At 20.2% G+C, this 26,881-nt stretch overlaps 4 protein-coding genes across 5 annotated transcripts; 2 read left to right on the forward strand and 2 right to left on the reverse strand.

Moving 5' to 3' along the window:
- Positions 1-1,463: 1,463 nt before the first annotated feature.
- On the reverse strand, positions 1,464-3,387 carry LOC127290094 (ATP synthase subunit g, mitochondrial-like). The gene is made up of 2 exons (XM_051318485.1): positions 3,224-3,387; positions 1,464-1,840 (listed from the first exon to the last, which is right to left on the reverse strand). Exons 1-2 carry the CDS (start codon positions 3,261-3,263, stop codon positions 1,581-1,583), a joined length of 300 nt encoding a protein of 99 aa, XP_051174442.1. The 5' UTR covers positions 3,264-3,387; the 3' UTR covers positions 1,464-1,580.
- A 336-nt stretch (positions 3,388-3,723) lies between these two features.
- Positions 3,724-11,371, forward strand: LOC127290093 (protein rogdi). Of its 2 annotated transcripts, none has more exons than XM_051318483.1 (6): positions 3,724-3,868; positions 5,848-5,919; positions 6,528-6,662; positions 6,857-7,135; positions 8,286-8,495; positions 9,365-11,371. In XM_051318483.1, the coding sequence occupies exons 1-6, from the start codon at positions 3,833-3,835 to the stop codon at positions 9,431-9,433; spliced, it is 801 nt and encodes a 266-aa protein (XP_051174440.1). In that variant the 5' UTR covers positions 3,724-3,832; the 3' UTR covers positions 9,434-11,371. The 2 variants fall into 2 exon arrangements, with proteins under 2 accessions (XP_051174440.1, XP_051174441.1); XM_051318484.1 differs by lacking the exon at positions 3,724-3,868 and adding an exon at positions 3,967-4,164.
- A 7,572-nt stretch (positions 11,372-18,943) lies between these two features.
- On the forward strand, positions 18,944-23,269 carry LOC127290092 (ester hydrolase C11orf54 homolog). The gene is made up of 7 exons (XM_051318482.1): positions 18,944-19,104; positions 19,997-20,081; positions 20,168-20,266; positions 20,643-20,821; positions 21,360-21,621; positions 22,172-22,338; positions 22,894-23,269. The coding sequence occupies exons 2-7, from the start codon at positions 20,003-20,005 to the stop codon at positions 23,065-23,067; spliced, it is 960 nt and encodes a 319-aa protein (XP_051174439.1). The 5' UTR covers positions 18,944-19,104; positions 19,997-20,002; the 3' UTR covers positions 23,068-23,269.
- Positions 23,270-23,374: 105 nt separating this feature from the next.
- LOC127290091 (ester hydrolase C11orf54 homolog) lies at positions 23,375-26,347 on the reverse strand. Its single transcript, XM_051318481.1, has 7 exons — positions 26,201-26,347; positions 25,864-25,945; positions 25,641-25,739; positions 25,329-25,522; positions 24,624-24,891; positions 24,046-24,212; positions 23,375-23,702 (listed from the first exon to the last, which is right to left on the reverse strand). The coding sequence occupies exons 1-7, from the start codon at positions 26,213-26,215 to the stop codon at positions 23,529-23,531; spliced, it is 999 nt and encodes a 332-aa protein (XP_051174438.1). The 5' UTR covers positions 26,216-26,347; the 3' UTR covers positions 23,375-23,528.
- Between the last annotated feature and the right edge of the window lie 534 nt (positions 26,348-26,881).

Raw genomic sequence — 26,881 nt, forward strand, 5'->3', positions numbered from 1 at the left:
ATCGTCCAAGTCCTTTTTTCTATACGGGTCGACCTATTTAGGTCAAAAATAGGTCATAATCAATTTCACCTACAAGGCCTTAGTTGGGTCTAGTGTTTTTTACATAAAAATTATAATGACGATTCCTTGCATAAAAACTTGATATTTCTTCATGAAAAATTATTTGACTATAGATCTAACCAAGGCCTTGAAGGTGAAATTAATTATGACCTATTTGACCTGAATAGGTCGATCTGTCGAAAAAAGTACTTGGACGATTTCAACGCGTGGAATTTCCTGCTCTTCCGATTTGTAACATTAAAAGTAGATGGTTTAAAAAAAAATGAGTTGAAATTAAAATGACCTAATTCAGGTCATTTAGGACAAATTTAAGGTCATCACTGAATATTCCCCTTTTAGCCACAACAACTTTTGACTGAAACATGTTTTTGTAAAATGAATTAGTTTTAAACTGTTATTTCCCCAAATACAATAATAATTAAATGACCTATTTGTCCGAAAATAGGTCGATCTATCGAAAAAACGTTGCATCAACAATTTCGACGTGGAATTTCCGGCATAAAAAGTAGGTGGTTCCATTTAAAAAAAAAAAAAAAAAAAAAAATTAGTTGACCTTGAAATGACCTAAATTAGGTCATTTTTTGCAATTTTTTTACGAAAAAAACCGTATTCTTTCCTTTCTAGCTCGTAGCCATCAAATCCAATCGGTCTCGCTATATTTTTTCTGTAATCTACACGTAAAAATACGTATGTGTACTAAATGGCAGTTCTTCATATAATACAAAAATGTAGAAGTTAAGGGGGGGGGGGAGGGGGAACACAAAGCTGGGACGAACGCAAGAATCTTTTCATATGGCTTTTTCAATGTCCTTCTCTTTTATCTGTAATTAATTTGGCCATTCCAACAAGAAATACTAGAAACTATTTGCCATTTCGAGTGACTTTTCATAGAACTAATTATGAAAATAATGAATTAGAAGGTTTCGTATGAATAAAACGATAACATTCGGACCATTGTTGTTTTAATAAAGGTTTACTTCAACGTTTCGAAATCTAAATGATTTCCTCTTCAGGGAGTCAAATAAGAAACATATGTCAAGTCATAGAAATAATGGTCAATTGCGATGATTATATAAATAATGAATTAATTAATAGGATTAGTAGAGAGGCTAATACAGTTTCTGATCAAGTTAACTTTTTTTGATATAAATTTACAAAGATTCACCTCAGAATTGCGTATAGATTAGTGTTAAGCATAGAAAGTATTGAGCCAACCTAATTGTTAGTTACTGTATTTTTAAGTATAATTGTAATTTTTTCTTATAAATACTATTGTATGAAAGGGCATGTCCCGTTTATTTGTTAAATAAAAATAATAAAAATACGGAACCCTAAAAAAAAAAAAGATAAATTAGGGAAATTTTAATTTATATAACAAAATTATATAAGGCATAGAACAATAATTGTACCTAGATCAACATTTTTATTGGAACATTATTTTTTTTTTTTAATTTAATTACATAATATCTATTGAGAGAGTGAAAAGAGAGAGAATTTTTTATTTATTTTCTTTTTTTTTTTTAGACATTATATCCAGGTAAATGACGTTTACCAATGCATTCGCCAATAAAGAACCAGCAATAAACTTCAATGCAAACGAGAGTGTTTAGCCATGCTTCTTTAATTGTAAGTTCTCGATAGGCTCCTGTTTTTGCGCTGTGAATTATTTTTTTAACACTCGCTGCAATTTGTGGAATTTCACTTAATTTTGGTGGTACCAATTCAACTTTTGCATAACGAACAGCGGTATTTATTTTTGGTTTCGCTGCAGTCAAAAGACCTAAGAAAAATAAAAAGCCAAAAAAAAAATTAATGCATGGAAAAAATAATTTAATTAAAAAATTATTTTTTAATATTACAAAAATATATTTTTCATAGAAACGCAAAAAAAATTTAATTTAAAAAAAAAAAAATAAACAACTCGAATTAAAAAAAAAATTTTAAATCGAAATAAAGAAATTAAATTAAATTAATTAAAATTTTCAAATCTATTTATAAATTAAATAAATTTAGAAATTTATTATTTTTTTTAATTAACAATTAATAATTAATTAATTAATTTTTTATTAACATTTTTAATTTTCAAAATAGCAAAAGCTGTTTTAAAAATTTATCAATAATTCTTTATTTAAATAAAAAAAAAAAAACCCCCCTACTTAAATTCTTTACTAATAAATGGAAAAAAATATATAAATAAAAATTATAAATAAATTAATTAACTTAAATTATAAAAAGAAATAAAATTATTTTACTAAATTTTAATAATTTAATTTATTTTAATTTTCATAATTAAAAATATTCGAAAATTTTTAAAATAAATACAATTTTAACGTAAATTAAATTAAAACGAATATAAAATAAAAAATAAAATAAAATAAGAAAAAAAAAATTTATTTACGGAAGCATTTTAGTTATTATTTTAAAATTAAAGAAAAAAATTATTTACTTTTAACATTAAAAAAAAAAAAAATAATAATAATTAACTAAAACATCAAATTTGAAAACCAAAAATACCTCTAAAATTGTTTCGAAGTATTTCCAATTTTTTTTTTTTTTAACAAAAAAAATTTTTTTTTTCGTTTTTTTAACAAAAATTATTTTTTAATTGAAAAAAATTTTACCCCCCTTTATAATAATTGAATTCTTTTTTTTTTTTAAATTAATTAGAAATAGTAATTATAATAACAATAATTGTACAAATTGAAAAAAAAATACGAGAAGAAAACATCGATAACATAACCTCAAAATTTTACCAAACCCCCTTTTATAATAACTGAATTTTTTTTCAATATTAATTATAAATAGTCAATTAAAATTACAGTAATTATACAATTAAAGAAAAAAAAAAAGAAAATACGTGAAGAAAACATCGATAACATAACCTCAAAATTTTTACGAAAGAATTTAAATGCCTTATATAAAAAACAATGAATATTTATTTTTTTTTTTAAAAACATTTGAAAATTATTGCACTAAATTTTAATCTAGTAATAATTTATCAATTAATAAATATAAATAAAGAAATAGAAAAAAGGAAAAAAAAAAAATTCAATGAAAAAAATTATTATGTAATAGAACAAAATGCGTGAATTGAATTACCAAATTTTGATAATTTTGCCATTTATTTAATAATTTTTAAAAAATAAATTGTAAATTAACTTACTTGTAATTAACGGAGACGTTTTTACTGCTAATTTAGACATTTTCTTTCTGCTTTTTCGAAAATAATTCTCACTCTAGTGTCAAAGGACGAAAAAAAAATGGATTTCTCTCTCAACAGTCCAATTCCGTCGCGTTTACAATTTTCCAAAAGAAACGCAAAAAAAAGGGAAAAGTATTTCCCAAAACGGTAATTGTAGCAATGCGCATGCGTCGTAATGTTAACTCGAACCTCCGTAATATAAATATTCAATACCCAAACCAGAGTTGGGAACAGTAATTTTTCCCTCGGTAGAAAATAGCATAAACGTAAAAAAACGTATAATACTGTATGTATTAAAAATTATTTTACCTATAATACTCTATTTTACGCAAAATACTGTATATTTTACAGTTAAAAATTATATTTTAATATTCTCATGTTTTAGAATCTTTTTTAAATTTCCGCGGTGAAAAAATTACGCATGCGCAGTACTTGTAACAAGGCAAAAAAAAAAAAAAAATTGTGTCAGGATTTGGAAAATTTATTATAAACGCAAAACCAACCCGTTCCAATTTCAATTGTTATCAGTTTTTTTTTTTTTTTTAATATATATTAAAAAAAGGGAAAAAAATGGCGGACAGTGAAAAGGAGGAGGCTCATAATCTCGTAAGTAATTTGTCTATTTATTTTATCTAATCGCACCTCAAAGAGATAAAATATCTTTATCTCTCAATAAACAAATTCCAAGTCACTTTAACCAAAATCATTTTCGTGACGATTAATTCCGCTTGTGTGTGTGTTTGACAGTTGTTAGGTTAGGGAAGAATCTATCTCAAAAGTGTCACTTTTTTTTTGGGCAAAAAAAAAAATTATTTTCTTTTAAATAAATATTTTGTCCCCCTCTCTCCCCCTTTTTTTTACTCTATTTCGCGATGTTTGATTGTGATAGTTTCGATTCATTGGTAAGAAAATTGAAATAAAAATTACCTTCTTTTTTGTATTGTCAAAAAAAAAAAAAAAAAAAAAAAAAACAATGAAAATTTTATTGTCTTTTTTGTACGATTCAACGCAGTATTGAATCGAATTTCTTGTGTGAGAAAAAAAAAAATTTTTTTGTGCGCGAAATTACGTGTGTTTATTATTATAAAAAACAAAAAAATATTTTATTTTGTGTTTTATATTAATTTCAAAAATATATTTTAATTTTTTTTTTATTCAAATTGAAATTTCGTAAGTATAGAAAATTTTTTTCTTTTGAGATATTTAATAAAAATTTCTATTATCGATAATAATAAATAAAAAAAAAAAAAAAAAAAAACAGGTGTTATAATATAAAAATTATTGATCTGTCAAAAAAAGATTGATTGATAATGTTATTTTGATTTTTTCACGGATAAGAAAATTGTTTTCTATATTTGTTTTTTTTTTTTTTAAATTACCTTTAGAAATTAATTAACACAGTGACAAAAATAATTAATTAGAAATTTATTTCTTTATTAATAATAATTATATTAATTAATTATATTAATATTGTTATTAAATAAATAATAATAATAATAATAATAACAATTACTAAACATTTTAAATAATAATAATAATAATAATAATAATAATAATAATAACAGTTAATAAACATATTTAATATAATTTTAATTAATTTCTTTTTACTTTTTGTTTCTAAATAAAAAAAAAAAATTTATTGTATTTTTAATAATATTTTTTAATATTTTTAATCATTTTTAATAATAATAACGTTAATTATATTAAATTTTTTATATGTTATTTTTTATAATATTATTATTGTTATAATTATACATTATTTATTTATTTATATTATTAATTATATTTATATTGTTAATTATATTTATATTATTAACTATATTTATATTATTATTTAATTTATATACATATTATTATTATTATTATTATTATATTATTATAAATTTGTTCAATTCTTTTTCAATTGTCAATTGTTCGCAATTATTTAAATTTCTTTTGCCAAAAAAAATTTTTTTTTTAAATTAATTAATTAATTTTTTTTATTAATTTTTCTTTAATTTATTTCTTTATTAATTTGTTATAATTATTAATTATTTATTTATTAATTTTATAATAATTTTATTATTATAATAAATTTTATTTAATATTTTATTTATTTTTATTTTTTATTCAATTATTTATTATATCGATTATTCATATAATTGTTTATTTTTTTATTTATTTATTTAAATTGTATACACGGGTTTACAAAATTTTACCTTTTATAATAATAATAATAATAATAATAATTTAATAGTAATAATTATTTATATAATAATATAATTATTTATTTATTTATAATTTAAATTATTAATAAATTATTAATAATATTTATAGTAATAATTAATAATATAATATTATTTATATAATAATAATTATAATAATAATTATAATTATTTATTTATTTATTTATAATTTAAATTATTTTTTCTTTATTTGTAAGCGATTTCAACCTTTCATATTATTATTATTATTATTATTATTATTATTATTTTCCTCCGCATTTCGATGAGGAAAAATTATGTAATTTAATATATTTGTTTGTTTAATTTTTTTTTTTTTTTTTAATTGCATCTAATTAATGAGTTCATGTTCTATTTTTATAGCAAATGGAATTCGAATGGGTTCTTCATGAAGAAGTACATTCGTCACTTTCACATCTTCGGAATATTTTGATGGTAGGTGTTTTTTTTTTTTTTTTATTTTCTAATTTATTATTAATTATTAATATATATTATTTATTATTTTATTAATTTTAATTAAGGGGAATTATTTAATTCTAATTTATTATTTTATTAATTTTAATTAAGGGGAATTATTTAATTCTAATTTATTATTATTATTTTTAATTATTATTATTAATTTATTATTTTATCATGTAATTTTAATTAAAGGTAAATTATTAATTAATTAATTTATTTATTTATTTGATGATAAGAACAATTTAATTGAATCCTCGACCACTGCTAGACAGGGAGAGTAAAGAAAAATTAATTATTATCATTTATTTAAATTACATTAAAATTTTTAATTTAAAATTAATTTTTTGAAGAAAAAAAAATAAAAATTTTTTGTCATGAATAAATTATGGATATGATTTTTTGTATTTCAACAATATTTAATTTTTTTTTTTTTTGTGAAAAAAAAAAGGAAGAAGAGTTAAAGTAAAATTTTTTGTTTCAAAAATAATAAATGACTTTTCTTGTTAATTAATTAATAAATAAAGAAAAAAAAAATTATTTTTTTCTAATAATAATAATAATAATAATAATAAAAAATTATTTAGGAATGTGCGCAACGATTTCCAATGGCACTTTTTGGAAATGATCAACAAAATAAAACTGATCGATTTGTTTTTGCTGCTCCTCACGATTTTGTGAAATGCGTCGTTGTTCTTACTGGCGATAGCATCACAAATGCCGTATGTATTTAATTGACAAAAAAAAAGAAAAAATCAAATAAAAAAAATACCTTGGGATTTATATTTTTTAATCCCATTTATTGATTTTGTTTTTCGTTATTTTTTGACGAGGAAAATTTTTTAAATGCATTTTTTTTTCTAAACTCTAATTATTTATTTATTTTTATTTATTTATTTTTTTTTTTCATTTTTAGGAAGTAAATTTTAAAGTACAACGTCAACAAAATGTGAATATGAGAACAAGTATACAAAATGATCATCCATGGAAATTACAACAAATTCAGGATGCCGCTAATCATTTACAACAGGCAATTGCACATATTGATAATGTTGATCGTCATTATTCATTTAAAACATCCGATGAAGTTATGCATGTTTTAGGAAATATTTTAGGTTGCCTACAACGAAGTCGAACAAGTCTCATTGTACCAAGAAAAAAAAATCTCGACGATCTCATCAAAAGTCGTAATATGGTAAATTATTTCTTCTTTTTTTTTTTGTTTTAAAATATATTTACGGATAAAAGAAGAAGATAATTGTAATTTATTTATTTCAAACATATATAATAATAATAATAATAATAATAATAATAGTAATAATAGTAATAATAATTATTATAATAATAATTTATAATAATTTCCATAATTATCTTCTTTCACAAAATTTTTTTTCGAAAGCAAAGTATTTTTTTTTTTTTTCAAAAAAATTTAATAATGTAAAAAAAAAAGATTTTGGAAACATTCTTCCAAAATAAATAAATTTCTTCTCCTCTCCCCCCCCCCAAAAAAAAAAAAAAATATATAGTATTTAAATTTTCAAAATTTTTCAAAAATAAATAAAGTAGGTAGAAATTTTTCAAAATTTGAAGAAAATTTCACTGAAAAATAATTATAATTAAATTAATTATTTCAGTAAATAAATAATTTCGATAATTAAATTAATTATTCCAGTAAATAAATAATTTCGATAATTAAATTAATTATTCCAGTAAATTATAATTCCACTAAATAAATAATTCCGATAATTAAATTAATTATTCCAGTAAATTAATTGTTGCAATAAATTAATTATTCCAGTAAATTAATTGTTGCAATAAATTAATTATTCCAGTAAATAAATAATTTCGATAATTAAATTAATTATTCCAGTAAATTAATTATTCCACTAAATAAATAATTCCGATAATTAAATTAATTATTCCAGTAAATTAATTGTTGCAATAAATTAATTATTCCAGTAAATAAATAATTTCGATAATTAAATTAATTATTCCAGTAAATAAATAATTTCGATAATTAAATTAATTATTCCAGTAAATTAATTATTCCACTAAATAAATAATTCCGATAATTAAATTAATTATTCCAGTAAATTAATTGTTGCAATAAATTAATTATTCCAGTAAATTAATTGTTGCAATAAATTAATTATTTCAGTAAATTAATTGTTGCAATAAATTAATTATTCCAGTAAATAAATAATTCCGATAATTAAATTAATTATTCAAGTAAATTAATTGTTGCAATAAATTAATTATTACGATAAATAAATAATTTCGCTAAATAAATAAATAATACAATTTTTCTCTGTTTATAAATTTATTTGAAATAATTATTCTTTCAGAAATCATTGAATCCAAATTTGCCGGAAAATTTGGCAATTAGTTTCTACATTCAAAGTTATAAATTGGTGCTTGCTGTTTATCAATTGGAAAATGCACATGGCAGTGTTAAATATGAAACACAACAAGCCGAATGCAGTGTTCCCTGGCTTAATGAAGCACTCGTTCTATTGACAATAGCTCTACAATTGTGTCAAAGACTCAAGGACAAGGTTTTCAAAAATTTTATTTTACATAGAAAAAAAAAAGAAAATGAAATTCATATTTTTCTTTTTTCCTTAAAATTTATTTTACAAGAAAAAATTTATATTTATTTATTTCCTAAAAATTTTATTTATTTATTTATTTATTTATTTATAAATGGAACAACAAAATTTGATTATTTTTCGAAAAACTTATTTTATAAAAAAAAAAATTATATTATTTTTCGAAAAATTTATTTCATAAAAAAAAAATTATATTTTTTTTCCTAAAATTTTATTTTACAAAAAAATATAATTTTTGACTTATTAAAAAAAAATTTTCAAAATATTTTATAACGTAAAATTATCTTTGAAAATATCTTTCAAAATAAAATTCAAATATTCATTATGTGGAAATTGTATTTTCCATTCGAATTGTTTAAATTTATTTTATTGTTATTAATTTTTTTTTTTTTAATATCATTTTACTAGTATTTTTTTTTTGACAAATTTTCATTTTTCAAATTAGTATTTGACAGAATTTTTTTTTTAAACGAATTTTTACTTAACAAAATTTTTAGGTAATTAATTTTTTTACTATTATTATTATTATTATTGTTTATTTATCTATTTATTTATTTATTTATTTATAATAATACACGGGCTGACACAAAAAAAAATTATTATTATTATTATTATTATTAATATTGATTTTATTTATTAATTTATTATTAGTTTTTAATTTTTAATTTATTTTTTTAATTTATTAATTTTTGTTTATTTTTATTTACTATTTATTTATTTATTCATTTACACTGAATAATTTAATAATTTTTACAAAAATTCAATTTAAAAAGAAAAAAAAAAAAATTAATAAAAAATTTTTTTTCTTCTTTTAGATTTGCGTTTTTTCGCAATACAAAGACTTCACGGTGGGATCGCGAGTTCCATCAGCAATGGGATGGTAACAAAATAATTATTCGATAATTCAAGAAAAATTCCAAATGAGTAAAAAGAAAAATGCGAAGAGTACTTTGCCAATAACGTGCCTAGTCTAGAATTTTTTTTTTTTTAAATTAATTATTGTTATTAGGTATTATTATTATACTCTAAGTCTTAATAATAATTTATTATATTATTTGTTTTTTTTGTTTGTAAATGTATCTCAGGTGTTCGTCCCTTCGTTTGTTTTTGTATAGAATAATAATTAAAAATTTAGCAAATGAATTTTAAATGAAAAAAAAAAAACGAACACAAAAATTTTCAACAAAATGAAACAAAAAACAAAAAAAAAAATTGAGTGTCTACATATTTTAATATATGTAATAATCATTGCCATTGTTTATATTGCGAAAAAAATTATTATTAATATTAATAATATTATTAATTATTAATATAATAATAATATTATTATTATTATTATTATTATTATTATTATTATTATTATTATTATTATTATTATCATTATTTAGAAGAGAAAAAAACCAATTTTATAGAAATAATGTTAACAAAGGTAAAAAAAAAATCTTTTTCCTTCGTTTTTCAAATACTCTTTTTTCATTGAAAAATTATTTTTTTTTTCCACATTTTGCAAAAATGGAAAAAAATTTTTTTTAACTAATTTCAAATTAGAAAATTATTTTTTAAAAATTTGTGCATTTTAAAAGAAGAAAACAAATGAAAAATATTTAAGAGTTTCAAATATTGCAAACATTTTTTTTTTTTTATTTCTTTTACTTAAAAAAAATTTTTTTTTTAATTTTTGCAATATTTCTCAACAATTTTATAATTATGTATTTATATTTTTTTTTAGATTTTTTTTTCTAAGTTTTGCAATAGAATTTTCCCCATCACAATTTTTCCCCTTAAAAAATATTTATAATAATTTTATATTTTATAAATTTTATTTATTTATTTATTTATTCTTTTTCTTTTTTAATTTAATTTATATTTTATATATTTAGAATAATTTTTAATATGAAAATATATTTTTACTGCTGAGAATTAAGAGAGAAATAGAAAAAAAAAAAAAAAAGAAAGAGTTCTTTTTTTTTTGGAAAACGTTGGAAAAGGACAATTTTTTCAAAAAAGAAACAATGTTAATGAAAAAAAGAAAGAAAAGAAAATGAATGAATTATTTTATTATATTTCGAGGGAAATTATTTTGTGACTAATTTACAGATACTAAATTTTATTTTTTTTCTCTACTTGTTTTATCAATTTATTTTTTGTAAATATTTTTCTATTTTCTATTTTTCATTACTAAAATTTTATTTATATTTTCTATTTTACAAAACTAAAAACTAAAAATAAAATCCTATTGAATAGAAAAAGAGAAAATATGAAAAAAAAAAAAAAAAAAAATTCAAATAGTAACAATAATTTGTCCCGTCAATGTAATAAATAAATAACATAAATTCCGTATATATTTTTTATCTATTTAACAAAAATTCTTCGAATCGAAATACAATAAAATAATCCAATTACTAAAAAAAAAAAAAAAGAAAATTGTCGAATTAATCGTTTTTGCGCATATTGTAAGTATTTATCATCTTTAACACACACACACATATATATATAAAATATTGTTAATCGATTATTATTATTATTGTTATAGCGAGTGTCGTTTTATTAAATTACAAAAAAAATACCTACAATTAATTATAAATTAACAAAAAAAAAAAATTAGCGTCAATTACTTTTGTGAGTATAAGACGAAAAAAAAATCAATTTGTGATGTAAACGCGGTGGAAATAGAAAAAAAAAAAAAAAAAAAGAATTGTTCTTCACGAAATATTTTGAAAATAATGAATTTTCCCTCCCTCCTTCAAAAAATAATTCAGTACTTATCGGACGAGTTTTTTCTCCCTTTCAATAAAAAAAAAAAAAAAAAAAAAAAAAAAAAATTGGGACGAATTAAAAAAAAATCTAGTTATTCTCTATGCGTATATATAAATATATATATATTTAGAAATATTGTAAAAAAAAAAAAAATTTGCGTGAAAAATTTATTGTCCAATTTTACGGATTTTTAATGATTTTTCTTCGAAAATTTTTAATGAAGCTTTTTACTATTATTGTATTAATTTTTATTAATATTATATTATTATTAATTATAATTATTATTTTACTATTATTATTTTTTATTATTATTATTATTAAAATAATTTTTATTATTTTCAAATGATTGTTATTATTTTTTTTTTTTAACAGGGTGTCCAGTGGACCTTGAAATACCTTGAAAAGTCCTTGAATTTTTTTTTTTTTGAACCTTAAAATATTCCTGGAATTTTTATTTATTATAATTTTTTTTTTATCCGAATTTTCGAACTAAAATTTCACAAATTTTATTTTATACGAATTTTTTTTTACATAAAAAAATTTTAAGTTATCGTATGTTTTTCAAGAATTTTTATTTTTGTATTTTTTTTTTTTTTCTTTTACATGATTTTTAATTTAAAGGACAATTTAATTTAAACGAATTTTTAATTTAACTAAATTCGCATTTAATCAAATTTTAATTTTTAAAAAAAAAGAATTCGCATTTAATCAAATTTTAATTGAAAAAAAAAATCGCATTTAATCGAATTTTAATTTCAAAAAAAAAAAAAAAAAATTCTCATTTAATCGAATTTTTAAATTTGACAAAAAAAAAATTCCAATTCACCGAATTTCAAATTTTTGTCCGAATTTTTAATTATATGCAAATTTTTAAAGGCACCGAGTTTCTTTTTCATTTCTCCAAATAAACAATCGACAGAAAAATTTTGGGTGTAAAAAAAAATTTTTTAAATTAACCAATTAGAAATTATCAAAAAAAAAAAAAAAAAAAAAATTGTGATTGGTTAATTTTTGAAAAATTGCGCCAATTTTTTTCTTAATTAATTACTTTGTTCCGTCATTTTTCTAATTTCAGACAAATGGAAATTCGCAGAATTAAAAATTCTTACATTAAAAATTTAATAATTATAAATAAAAAATATTTTTCATAGAAAAAAAAAAAATTATTATCGACCTTAAATTTTTTTTTCTCCAAAATTTCTGGACACCCTAAATTTAGGTATACAAAAAAAAAATTGTGTTCTCTATTGGTTTGTATTTTGAAAAAATATGAACGTCTTTTTTACAATGTATCTCATTCTCTAGTCTTTAAAAAAAAAAAAACAAGAAAAAAATTTTATCCATAAAAATGTTTCAAGACCCCGACAATAATAATAGTAATTATTATTATTAGTTATTATATAAATATTATAATGTTGTCGCACGAAATATCAATGTTAATATTATTATTATTATTATTATTATTATTAGAATAAAAAAAATTTTCTCATTGACGAAACAAGAAAAAAAATTATTTTTCCCTTGTTCCTCCCACTTGGAAAGATTCCCCGGAAAGTGCCCCCTGAAGATTCTATCGGCATTCCGCCGGAACTTCCAACGTAATTCCGTCGGAGTTCCAAAGAAGTTTTGCAAAAATGGACCAACATAAAAGTTAAAGCTAACTAAATTCCTGACAATTTGCAAAAAAGAACAATGTAATAGCATTAATAGTTTCCGAGATACGGTTGCTCTAGAAATAACTTATTGCCATAGCAACTATTGTCATAGTAACTATTGCCATAGTAACTATTGCCATACTAAGTTACTTTTTGCCATAGTAACTATTGCCATATGAAGTTACTTTTTGCCATAGTAACTATTACCATACTAAGTAACTGTTGCCATAGTAAATATTGACATAGTAACTTTTGCCATAGTAACTGTTACCATACTAAGTAACTGTTGCTATATTAACTGTTGCCATAGTAACTATTGCCATACTAAGTTACTTTTTGCCATAGTAACTATTACCATACTAAGTAACTATTGCCATAGTAACTATTGCCATAGTAACTGTTGCCATACTAAGTAACTGTTGCCATACTAAGTAACTGTTGCCATACTAAGTAACTTTTGCCATAGTAAGTAACTGTTGCCATAGTAACTTTTGCCATAGTAACTGTTGCCATACTAAGTAACTGTTGCTATATTAACTGTTGCCATAGTAACTATTGCCATAGTAACTATTGCCATAGTAACTATTGCCATACTAAGTTACTTTTTGCCATAGTAATTATTACCATACTAAGTAACTATTGCCATAGTAACTATTGCCATAGTAACTGTTGCCATACTAAGTAACTGTTGCCATACTAAGTAACTGTTGCCATACTAAGTAACTTTTGCCATAGTAAGTAACTGTTGCCATAGTAACTTTTGCCATAGTAACTGTTGCCATACTAAGTAACTGTTGCCATACTAAGTAACTGTTGCCATACTAAGTAACTTTTGCCATAGTAAGTAACTGTTGCCATAGTAACTTTTGCCATAGTAACTGTTGCCATACTAAGTAACTGTTGCCATACTAAGTAACTGTTGCCATACTAAGTAACTTTTGCCATAGTAAGTAACTTTTGCCATAGTAAGTAACTGTTGCCATAGTAACTATTGCCATAGTAACTATTGCCATAGTAACTATTGCCATACTAAGTTACTTTTTGCCATAGTAATTATTACCATACTAAGTAACTATTGCCATAGTAACTATTGCCATAGTAACTGTTGCCATACTAAGTAACTGTTGCCATACTAAGTAACTGTTGCCATACTAAGTAACTTTTGCCATAGTAAGTAACTGTTGCCATAGTAACTATTGCCATAGTAACTATTGCCATAGTAACTATTGCCATACTAAGTTACTTTTTGCCATAGTAATTATTACCATACTAAGTAACTATTGCCATAGTAACTATTGCCATAGTAACTGTTGCCATACTAAGTAACTGTTGCCATACTAAGTAACTGTTGCCATACTAAGTAACTTTTGCCATAGTAAGTAACTGTTGCCATAGTAACTTTTGCCATAGTAACTGTTGCCATACTAAGTAACTGTTGCCATACTAAGTAACTGTTGCCATACTAAGTAACTTTTGCCATAGTAAGTAACTGTTGCCATAGTAACTTTTGCCATAGTAACTGTTGCCATACTAAGTAACTGTTGCTATATTAACTGTTGCCATAGTAACTATTGCCATACTAAGTTACTTTTTGCCATAGTAACTATTACCATACTAAGTAACTATTGCCATAGTAACTATTGCCATAGTAACTATTGCCATACTAAGTTACTTTTTGCCATAGTAATTATTACCATACTATAATATAATAATGGCAATAGTAACTATTGCCATAGTAACTATTGCCATAGTAACTGTTGCCATACTAAGTAACTGTTGCCATACTAAGTAACTGTTGCCATACTAAGTAACTTTTGCCATAGTAAGTAACTGTTGCCATAGTAACTTTTGCCATAGTAACTGTTGCCATACTAAGTAACTGTTGCCATAGTAACTATTGCCATAGTAACTATTGCCATAGTAACTATTGCCATACTAAGTTACTTTTTGCCATAGTAATTATTACCATACTAAGTAACTATTGCCATAGTAACTATTGCCATAGTAACTGTTGCCATACTAAGTAACTGTTGCCATACTAAGTAACTGTTGCCATACTAAGTAACTTTTGCCATAGTAAGTAACTGTTGCCATAGTAACTTTTGCCATAGTAACTGTTGCCATACTAAGTAACTGTTGCTATATTAACTGTTGCCATAGTAACTATTGCCATACTAAGTTACTTTTTGCCATAGTAATTATTACCATACTATAATATAATAATGGCAATAGTAACTATTGCCATAGTAACTATTGCCATAGTAACTGTTGCCATACTAAGTAACTGTTGCCATACTAAGTAACTGTTGCCATACTAAGTAACTTTTGCCATAGTAAGTAACTGTTGCCATAGTAACTTTTGCCATAGTAACTGTTGCCATACTAAGTAACTGTTGCTATATTAACTGTTGCCATAGTAACTATTGCCATAGTAACTATTGCCATAGTAACTATTGCCATACTAAGTTACTTTTTGCCATAGTAATTATTACCATACTAAGTAACTATTGCCATAGTAACTATTGCCATAGTAACTGTTGCCATACTAAGTAACTGTTGCCATACTAAGTAACTGTTGCCATACTAAGTAACTTTTGCCATAGTAAGTAACTGTTGCCATAGTAACTTTTGCCATAGTAACTGTTGCCATACTAAGTAACTGTTGCTATATTAACTGTTGCCATAGTAACTATTGCCATACTAAGTTACTTTTTGCCATAGTAACTATTACCATACTAAGTAACTATTGCCATAGTAACTATTGCCATAGTAACTGTTGCCATACTAAGTAACTGTTGCCATACTAAGTAACTTTTGCCATAGTAACTGTTGACATAGTAACTGTTGCCATAGTAACTATTGCCATAGTATCGGTTACCATGTACGACTGACGGACGGACGCCAAAGCGAAACTATAAAGCTTTCGGCCCTGGGCCACGAAATCCTAAAAATGTATTTTTTAAGGAAGCTATATATATATATCGGTCAATTTTTGAGTTCATTTTTTTTATCAAATTACTCAGAATTTTATACACTTTTTTTTTTTATAATAACTATTTTTATTCTAAAATATCATAAAAGGCGGCAATTTGAAAAAAAAACTGATTTTATACAACTATTTCATAAAAAAAATTTTAGATTCCAGTAGTAGTTGGAAGTACCAAATTTAGGTACATTATTTTTATCCCAAAAAGAAGGGTTTATGCAAAAAAAAAAATTGAGGCATCTAAAAATGCTAACTTGACTGGACTAGAGGCGGTTTTTGTTTTTTTTTTTTTGAAAATTAAGTCAACAATTTTCACTGAGAATTCATTGAAATTTTTTTTCTAAAACTGCGAAAAAAAACTAATAACAAAAAAAAAATATTATTTTTTAATTTAATGACAGAAGAAAATGGTCTCTAAATTCATATACCGGATTTTAATTCCAATGGTGGATTCGTTGGCTTCAAACTTTCCATTATTGTTATCTATTATAAATTAAAATAAACGGAATAAATAAATATAATAATTGTTCCTCAAGTGATTAAAATAAACTGTTTGCCCCTACTGGATGGTAGAGAAATATAGAAAACTTATCATTTTTTTAATATCTTTTTATCACTGATAATTATTGTATATTGATTAGAATAGAGATAGAAAGGCAATAGATGATTATACATATAGACCGGAACATAAAAGTTATATAATTTTTCTATTTATTTTCTATCTCAGTGATAAAAAGATAATAAAAAAAGTTATAAATAAATAAATGCGCGATAATCTCAGAGATGAAAAAAAAATATATATATATATATATATAAAAATTTGTTAAGTTTTCTATTTCTTTACTATAATCAGCAGGGGCAAAACAGTTTATACTTTAATCATTTGAGGCACAATTATTATATTTATTTATTCGTTTATTTTATTTATTATATAGGATAAAAAGATGGAAAGTTTATTATTTGTTTTTAGTTTGTTTTTTTTTCCGCAGCTATAGAAAAAAATTTCGCTAAATTCTTAGTAAAAAATTGTTGTCTCACCTGATTTTTTCAAAAAATTGCCTCGCTTCTGCACAGAAAAAATGAAAAAGTAATTTTTACTACTTTCATAGTAAAATGGGATCTGTCCGAAGTTTCTGCGCATCTCTGGCAACTTTTACTCAAAAAATAGTAAAATTTACTATTTTTGTAATAATTTTTACTATTTCTGGAGTAAATTTTACTATTTCTGGAGCAAATTTTACTATTTTTGGAGTAAAAGTTGCCATAGATGCGCAGAAACTTCGGACAGATCCCATTTTACTATGAAAGTAGTAAAAATTACTTTATTCATTTTTCTATTTTTCTCCATGTGAGTAAAATTATATATATAAACTGAAAAAAATATTGCCGAGAAATTCAACTATACCATTGGGTAGTTGACTAGAAAGTAGTTAAAATAACTACTTTTTTTAGTTAATCTAATCATGTTGATGTAGTTAATGTAACTATTTTTAAGAAGTTAATAAGTAATAGTTGATTTTACGTAAATATGTAGTTAAAGTACAACTATACAGGTCGGTAGTAAAATTAACTTTCCTAAGGTAGTAAAAACAAGTGGAATTGTAGTCAACTCAAAATTTCAAGAGTAGTAAATCCAACTACTATTCATTATATGAAATGTAGTGAAAGGAATTATTTTCTTTAATTAATATAACTGCTTTTTGAGTAGTAAATTTTGTTATTAATTTCTATGATTTTATAGGCTTCAATAAAATTCTTATTGTAGAATTAACAAGTCGTCTGTTATTAAAACTATACTACTTTAAGTAGTAGATTTTTACTATTTTCATTAATTCGATAAACTTAAAGAAGATTTTTAATGTAGAATTTACAAATCGTTTCCAGTTAAAACTACTACTTTAAGTATAGTAGATTTTACTACTCAAAGTGGTACAATAGGCTTTAAGAATACATTTTTGTTGTAGAATTAACAAATCCATTGTGATTAAAACTATTACTTTAAGTAGTAATTTTTTACTATTTTAATTAATTCAATAAGCTGGAAAAACGTTTTTAATGTAAAATTTACAAAATTGTTTCCAATTAAAACTTTTACGACTTTCAGTAGTAGCTTTTACTACTTAAAGTGGTTCAATAGGCTTTAAGAATAACATTTATGTTGTAGAATTAAAAAATCCTTTACAAATTAAAACTATCACTTTAAGTAGTAGATTTTACTGCACTATGCAATTAAACAACTTATAATATAATTAAAAGATGAAAAATTTACAAGTCAAAACTTAAAAAGAATAGTTATAGCAACTAATAAAAGTAGTAAAAATGACTACTTTAAATAGTTAAATTACCAATTGAACAAGCAGAAAGTAGTCTTCGAGTAGTTTGCAGACTGTCGTAGCGAGAGCGTGCGTGGTTAGTCGGTTAAGGTATCGGATTGCGAGCGTGTTAGGGTCGAGGGTTCAATTCCCGTCGGTTAGAAATTTTCTCTGTTAGTTACATAATCGTTAGGGCATAAAATAAACGTCAGTATATAGGAGAGAGGATGAAAAAGTCAATTCTACTGATAATAAACAATTATAAATAAAAAATAATTTTATTTTCCTATTTTAAGTAGTAAAATCTACTATATACTTAAAGTAATAGTTTTAATTGCAAAAGATTTATTAATTCTACAAAAAAAAATGTTCTTAAAGCCCTATTGAACCACTTTCAGTAGTAAAGTTTACTATACTTAAATTAGTAGTTTTAATTGCAAAATATTTATTAAATGTACCAAAAAAATGTTCTTAAATGGTAGTGAAATATTTGAAATTTTTTTTTTCAAGACAAAAATTTTTTTTTCTTTTTTGTTATTTTTTTTTTTTTTTTTGAAATATTAAATAAATTTTTTTCTATTCAATTTGAATCTCGAGACGGAAATTAATGAAAACTTAAATCACGTGATAATAAATATCGCGAGTGTTGGCAATTTCATTAAATTGTGACGTAAATGTTTGTTACATTTATCACAAACAGTTTACTATTATCACTTGAGGCGATTGAACACAATTTTATTATTATTATTTTTTATTAAGAAAATAAAAAAGAGAAAGATTTATTTATTATTTTTGCAAAAAAAAAAAAAAAATTAATAAATATTTTAATTTATTTTAATTAACAAGTAAGTTGATAATATTAATTTATAATATTATTATTATTATTGTTATTGTAAATAATTATTTAAATTATTTAAAGAAATTTTTTTCTTTTCAACAATTGGAAAATAAAAATTTTAAAAAAAAAATTGTATTTTAATGAGTTTTTCCAGATGTGATAAAAGAAAAATAGTTAATATTCAAAATTTGGTAAATTTTTGAACACTTTTTTTTTTTTTTTTTTTTTTTTTTTTTTTTTTTTTTTTTTTTTTTTTTTTTTTTTTTGAATTAAAAATAAAGAAAAAATTTTTTAATTATTAGACAATTTTAAAATAATACTATTGATAAAATATATTTATAACTATTACTCGTAAATTTCAATAATAATGATAATAATTGTGATAAGATAAATTTTCTCACTTCCTTGTTATTAGGTAAGGATTAGAAATTTTTATTTTATTTTTTTTTTTTTTTATTAATTATAGCAATAAAACTTTAATCTATAAAAAAGTTTTTTTTATTATAAAAAAATTTATAAGAAAATATTTTACAAACAGGAAAAGTAATTTATTTATATGTAAATTTTTTATTTTAAAAAACCAATTTAAAATTAATTAATTTTTTTTTTACGAAATAAAAATAAGTAATTTTGGTTTTTTTTCGCAAAAAAAAAATTTTATATTTCTATGGGAAAAATTTGTTTTTTGAATTTTATTTTAAAATTTTTTCCGATTATTTTTTTTTTTTTTTTTTTGTTTAAATTATTAAATTTATTTTTTTAATTATTATTATTATTATTTTTTATTTAAATTATTATTATTATTATTATTATTATTATTTTATTAAAAAAAAAGAAATCATTTTTTTTTTTTGAAAAAATTTATTTAATTATTTATATTTTATTTTATTTTATTATAGATAGCAATGGAAAGTTTAGAGCCAACGAAGATAAAAATAGAAAAAAAAAATTTACACGTTCCACCATTGGACGAATTAAAATCTGGTATAAAAAAAAAAATGAAAAATTTTTTAAAATAAATTTTTTTCTCTCATTGAATTAAAAAATAATAAATTTTTTTTTGTTATTAGTTTTTTCCGCAGCTTTAGAAAAAAATTTCGCTGAATTCTCCGTGGAAATTGTTGACTCACCCGATTTTCAAAAACCGCCATTTACACTCGCCGCTTCTGGTAAATTATAATTTTTTTGTTTTTGTTTTTTTTTTTTTTTTCATGTTATTAGAATATTTATTTTTTATTTATTAATATATTAAATTCAAAAATATATTTAACGACAATAATAAAAGTACAAAAAAATTATTTATTTAAATTAATAATAATTTTTAATAAATAAAAATTATTTTTCATTTTATTAAATTATTTTTTATTTATTTTAAATAAAAATTAATTTTTATTCTAAATAAATAAAATTATTTTATTTATTTAAAAAAATACAATCATTGCTAATAATAATAATATATTAATTAACAATTAAATTAATTTTACTAATTTACTGTATTAGATCAAAAATAAATTTAAAAAAAAAACTTCTATTAAATTTTTATAGGTTTAGGTGGAAAACCAACAATTTTGGAAGTTGGAGGACCAGCTTATTTATTACCATTGGTCCAAAAGGAAAAAGTTTATGATATTAAAAAATTGGCACCATTTTTAAATCACGGTGATAAATCTTTTGTCATTGGAGCCGGAGCTGGACCATGGCCCTATATTAATACAAATTGCGAGGTTGGCAGAAGAAAAAAAAAAAAGAATTTTAATTATTCAAATTAATTTCTAGTTTCGAATTTTGCAACAAAAAAATAATCTAATTTTTAATTCTTTTTCTTTTTTTTTCAAAAAAAAATTTTTTTTTTTTTGTCATAAAGAAAAGTTTTTAAATTAAAAAATTGTGTTTTATTAAAAAAATAATTTTTTAAATTAAAATAATTGTTTTTTATTTTTAAAAATAATATTTTTTAATTAAGAAATAATTTTTTAAATTAAAATAATTGTTTTTTATTTTTAAAAATAATATTTTTTATTTTAAAAATAATATTTTTTAATTAAAGAAATAATTTTTTAAATTAAAATAATTGTTTTTTATTTTTAAAAATAATATTTTTTAATTAAGAAATAATTTTTTGAATTATAAAAATTGTTTTTTTTTTATAATTTTTAATTCAAAAAAATTACTTTTTTTATTTTTATTCTATTTAAGAAAAAAAAAATTATTATTATATTTTAAAATTTTAAACAAAAAAAAAAATATATTTTTTCCCAATAGATGATGATGAATGTTGTTTTGAACACACCGAAATCGTCGGAAAGTACAAAAATTTCATTTGTCGATAAAAATAATGGAGAATGCATTTTAAAAACATTGCCAGCAAATGAAACACGTTTTGCATTATTGGCAAATTTATTTTTATGCCAGGGACAATTGGGAAAAGTAATTCGTGTTTTTGCAAAAAAACGAATTGGAAATGATGATTTTATTGCGACAATGCAAAAATCATTGGCAAATTATTATCCCGACAAACTTGTTGGTAATTAATTATTTTTATATTTATATTTATTTTTATTTTTTTATTTTTTATTTTTATTTTTTTTTCAGCAAAAAAATAAACCTGTTTTGATTATTTAAATAAATAGAGAAAAATTTTTTGGCTTAATTAAAAAAATATATATATTATTTAAACAACTGAATAATTTATTAATTAAAAAATTAGTTATTTAAATAATTTATTAATTTATTAATAAAAAATTAATTATTTAAATAACTTAATAATTTATTTTAAAAAAATTAATTATTTAAATAACTTAAAAGTTTAGTACTTAAAAAATTAGTTATTTAAATAACTTAATAATTTATTAATTAAAAAAGAGTTATTTAAATAATTTAATAATTAATTAATTAAAAAATTTATATTATTTAAATAATTAATTATCTGGCACTTAATTGTGAAATTAAAAAATTGTACCAAAAAAAAATTAAAAAAACGAATAATTAATTTTTTTTGAATTATAATTTTTATAGAATAATAAAAAATTTAAAAAAATTATTAAATTTTGATTTTTTTTTCTCTATTTTTGTAGGTTTAGGTGGGACATTTTTACTCAAAGAAGGAAAAGCCAAACAACACGTGATGCAGGATTTTTCAAAAATCCCTTTAAAAACAGAAGAGGATCTTAATAATTGGTTGAAATTCTATAATATGTCAGCACCATTAATTGCCGTTGGAACTTTTGTTTCCGCCGAAACTGTAAGTTATATATTTTTTTTTTTTCAAAATTCTTCTTTTAAATTTCAAAAAAAAAAAATATATATATAAATTTGTTTTAGTATTAAAAAATTTTTCAATTACATTTTTGTTTGTTTTTTCCTTTATTTATTAAAAAAAAAAAAAAAAAACATTTCCTTATTTATTAATTAAAAAAAAAAAAAAATTTTCTATTTTATTTTAAAAAAAAATAGTTTCTTCCATTTTGGTTTTTTATTTTACAAAATTAAATTTCTTTTATAATTTATTATATTTTTAATTAATTTTTTTTTGTAATTAATTTCATTTCATTTATTAATAAAAATTTGAAAAAATAAATAATTTAAAAAAATTTGTAAAAAAAATAAATTATTTTAAAAAATTTGAAAAAATAAATAATTTTAAAAAATTGAAAAAATAAATTATTTAAAAAAATTGAAAAAAATAAATTATTTTAAAAAAATTTTTTTAAAAATAAAAATTATATTTAAAAAAAAAAAATTGATAAAAAAAATAATTTTAAAAAATTATTGTTTCTTCTTCTTTTTTTAAATACAGAATTTAGATTTGAGAGTACAGCATTTTCACAGTTTTTCAAATCACGGCGAAGGTGGACATTATCATAATGATACAACGCCTGATATTGTCGAATATTTAGGATATTTCACGCCCGGAGAAATTTTATATCGCGTCGATCAACCACCAAATGCATCGAATTTTGGAAAGGATTAATTTCAACGAAAAAAACAAAACAAAAAATTTCTTTCTTTACAAACAACAAGAAAAAAATTTAAAAAAAGGTACTTTACTTTTTTTATTCTCTTTCAAAATTCTTTTTTAGTAAAAAAAGAAAAATTTACGATTGTTTATATTTTAAATTTAATGGATAAAAAATAAAATTTCAAAAAATTATTTTCCAAAAAAAAAAACGAAATTCTATTTTTTTTTATTCTCTCTATATACCAAACACAATTTACATTTGTTGTAATTTTTTATTTTTTTTTTTTTTCAATTATTATACAATTTATATATTTTCTTTTATTTAATTTTCCTCTAGTAATTAATAAAAGAACAAGGCAATAATAATAATAATAATAATAATAATAATAATAATAAGTAAAAATTTTAAAATTAATTAATTAATAAAATTAAATTAATTTATTTCCACTTTAAAAAAATGAAAAAAATTGAAATTAAATTTGCGAATAAAATTTCTGTATTTTCATTGGTTTATCAATTCGAAATAAATTTTCGACTGGCGTAAAAAATGCCAAATATTCCACAATTTCGGGTGTTGTATCCTGAATATAATGACCACCTTCTTTATGATCGGAGAATGTGTGAAATAAATAATTAACTTCGGCATCCTAAAAGAAAAAAAATTTTTTTTTTTTTCGAAAAATAGAGAACAAAAATAATAATTATTAATTAAAAATAAAATAATTATTAAATTAATAACAATTATTAATTAACAATAAATTAATAATAATTAATTATCAATCAATTAACTATAAATTAATAATAATTAATTAACTATAAATTAATAATAATTAATTAACAATTAATTAATAATAATTAATTAACAATTAATTAATAATAATTAATTAACAATTAATTAATTATAATTATTATTAATTAACAATAAATTAATAAAATTTGAAAATTTTTTTCAATCGCAAATTAAATCGAAAAAAAAAAATTAAAACCCACAGAATTAATTGATTGAAAAGTTCCAACTTGCGTTAATGGACTTTTTGCTTCATAAGTGACAAACCATGAGGAATCTTTTGCATAAATATTCACTGGTTTCTCCGAATAATCGCGTGGTAATTGAATCATTACTTTGCCCTCAATTACAACAAAAACACCACCTAAAACTAAATTTTAAAAAACAGAAACAAATTTTTTTGAAAATTTTTCACTCTTTTTTTTTTTTTTTTTTTTAATTTATCACAAAAAAAAAAGTTTCTCTCTTTTTTAAATATTGAAGAAACGCACTTCTTTTTTCCCAAATTTATTTATTTTTTTTTTTAATGAATAATTTTAATTCGTTAAAAAAGAAAAATTAAATAAATTCAAAATTTTTTCCTCAATTTAAAAGAATAAAGTGAAAATAAAAAATTTTTAATTAAAAAAAAAAAAAAAAAATTATCCCAAAAAATATTTAGCAAAAAAAAAAAAAATTTTTCCAATTTAAAGAAAATGAAAAAAATTTTATTTTTTAAAAAAAAAGAAAAAATTTGTTTACAATTTTAAAAAAGGGTAAAAGGTAAAATTTTTTTTTTTACCAACAATTTTGTCTGGATAACGTTTAGCTAATGCTTTTTGCATTGCAATGACAAATTCATCTTGACCTAAACGTTTTTTCACATGAATTCGTAAAGTTTTGCCCATTTTGCCATGTGAAAATAATAAATTTGCCGCAAGTCCAAAACGTGTTTCATTTGCTGGTAAATTTTGATAAATAAATTTTTCACTATTTTTCTCGTCTTTCAAAAATGTTATTATTGAACCGGCTGATTCGATTTTTCCATCCAAAATCATATTATAAGTCAACTAAAAAATTTAATTGAAAATTTTTCTTCTATTTATTTTTATTTTTATTTAAATATATTTTATATTCTATTTAAATAAAAATATTCTTGTATTAAATATTATTAATAATTGTAATAAATAAAATTATTTATTATAAATTATTAAACAAAAAAAAATTATTATTTTTTCCAAAAATTAAAAAGAAAATTTTAATATTTTTGATATTTTTAATATTTTTAATATTTTAATATTTTAATGCCTATTGTTATTAAAATAAAAAAATTTGTTTTAATTTAATTTTATAATTATAAATAAATAATTTATTAATTATTTATATTAAATTATTTATAAAAAAAATTTTTTTTAATTTTGTTTTTTAACTTTTTAATATTGTTTTTTCTATTTTTTAACTTTTTAGTTTTTTATTATTTATTATTTAAACAAAAATAAACTTTCACCTTTGATTTGGTTTTAATAAATGGCCAGGGACCAAAAGAAGCGCCAATAACAAATGTTTCATTATTATTATTATTATTATTAAATTCAAGACGTTTTGCAATTGTTTTAACATCATAGAGTTTTTCTAATTTTGGAAATGGAAACATATTGTCCAATCCACCAACATGTGCAGCAGTTGTTTTTCCACAAAAACCTTGAAAATTTGTTATTATAATTTTTCTTTTCTTTTCTTTTCTTGCCTTATTTTCTCATAAATTTTAAATTTTTTCATATAATTCAAAAATAGAAAGAAAAATTTTTTTTTTTTTTACCCTCAGCTTTTAAATTAAATGGAGATTTTCTCAAATCGGGTGAATCAACAATTTCCACTGAAACTTGAGCGAAATTTTTCACTAAAGCCTCGTAAAGAACTAAAAATTAAAAAAAAAAAATTTAATTTAGTTTTTAAATTTTAAATTAGATAATAAAAAAAAAAAATTTTTTTAAATTAATTTCTTAAATATTTAATATAATATACTGAAAGTCTATTTCAACCATTTTTGAGTTCTTCTAATGATGGTACGAAAATTTCTTTTTTTTCAAAATTCAACTTCATTGAATCCAACACGAAGGATTTCTATGAAAAAAATTTATTTTATCAATTTATTATTATTATTATTATTATTATATTAATTAATTTATTTATTTTAAGTTTCAATTTTTAACAAAAATTGTTATTTTAAAAAAAATTATTATTATTATTATTTATTTTTTTTAAATTAAAAAATATAATATTTTCTTTTTTTTATAATTCACAATTTTTTTCTCTCTCTCTCTCTCTCTTTCTCGAGCAAAAAAAAAAATAATATTTTTTGAAAAAAATTTTACACACTTTTGGAGTGTCCATTTTTTTTTTGCACACTTTAATAACAATTACTGTTAATTACTGTTAAATTTTGTAATTTCTTTTGTGTTCTTTTAATGGAAAGAAAAAAAAAAAAAAACTTTTTTTCTTCACTAATACGAATGTTAAAAAGTGATATTAAAAATTTTTTTTTTTTCTTTTGTATAACTAGATAACGATAATTTTTTTTAAATAAACATAAGTAATTAACAATTATAATGAACAAAATAAATAAATATTACTTAAAAAAAAAAAAAATTATTATTTATATTTTACAATTAGAATTGCTAATTTTAGTAATAGAAAATTTTATTTTTTAATATCTATATCTTTTTTTTTTTTTTGCTCAATTTTATTATTTTGTTCTTTATCATAGCTTTTAATTAACATTAGATTAATTCTTTATTTATTAAAAAAAATAATAATTAATTAATTAAAAAGATAATTTTCAAAAAAAAAATAAATTATTAATATTAATTAATTTTAATAATTTACTTCATTTGGAAATTATTTTTTTTACCTTTTTATAAAAAAAATTTTTTTCAATAAAAATATTTGTTAATAATAATAATTTATAACAATAATAATAATAATAATAATAATAATAATAATAATAATAATAATAATAATAATCCCGACAATTTAAATTTTTTCGAAAACTTTACTCCG

The sequence above is a fragment of the Leptopilina boulardi genome, unplaced genomic scaffold (genome assembly GCF_019393585.1).
Source record: "Leptopilina boulardi isolate dan_hultmark-lab unplaced genomic scaffold, ZJU_Lbou_2.1 LbouV2_55, whole genome shotgun sequence".
Lineage (NCBI taxonomy): Eukaryota > Metazoa > Arthropoda > Insecta > Hymenoptera > Figitidae > Leptopilina > Leptopilina boulardi.

What these genes read in the sequence shown, in the direction of transcription:
- LOC127290093 (XM_051318483.1), top strand. Translation starts at nt 3,833, where the DNA reads ATGGCGGACAGTGAAAAGGAGGAGGCTCATAATCTC. An exon ending in GCGATAGCATCACAAATGCC is followed by an intron (nt 6,663 to 6,856) that starts GTATGTATTTAA and finishes TTTCATTTTTAG; the next exon opens with GAAGTAAATTTTAAAGTACA. An exon ending in TCATCAAAAGTCGTAATATG is followed by an intron (nt 7,136 to 8,285) that starts GTAAATTATTTC and finishes TTATTCTTTCAG; the next exon opens with AAATCATTGAATCCAAATTT.
- LOC127290091 (XM_051318481.1), bottom strand. An exon ending in ATTAGAAGAACTCAAAAATG is followed by an intron (nt 25,740 to 25,863) that starts GTTGAAATAGAC and finishes TTTAATTTTTAG; the next exon opens with TTCTTTACGAGGCTTTAGTG. An exon ending in TTATCCAGACAAAATTGTTG is followed by an intron (nt 24,213 to 24,623) that starts GTAAAAAAAAAA and finishes TTTAAAATTTAG; the next exon opens with TTTTAGGTGGTGTTTTTGTT.
- LOC127290092 (XM_051318482.1), top strand. Translation starts at nt 20,003, where the DNA reads ATGGAAAGTTTAGAGCCAACGAAGATAAAAATAGAAAAAAAAAATTTA. An exon ending in ATTTACACTCGCCGCTTCTG is followed by an intron (nt 20,267 to 20,642) that starts GTAAATTATAAT and finishes AAATTTTTATAG; the next exon opens with GTTTAGGTGGAAAACCAACA. An exon ending in TTATCCCGACAAACTTGTTG is followed by an intron (nt 21,622 to 22,171) that starts GTAATTAATTAT and finishes CTATTTTTGTAG; the next exon opens with GTTTAGGTGGGACATTTTTA.
- LOC127290094 (XM_051318485.1), bottom strand. Translation starts at nt 3,263, where the DNA reads ATGTCTAAATTAGCAGTAAAAACGTCTCCGTTAATTACAA. An exon ending in AACGTCTCCGTTAATTACAA is followed by an intron (nt 1,841 to 3,223) that starts GTAAGTTAATTT and finishes TATTTTTCTTAG; the next exon opens with GTCTTTTGACTGCAGCGAAA.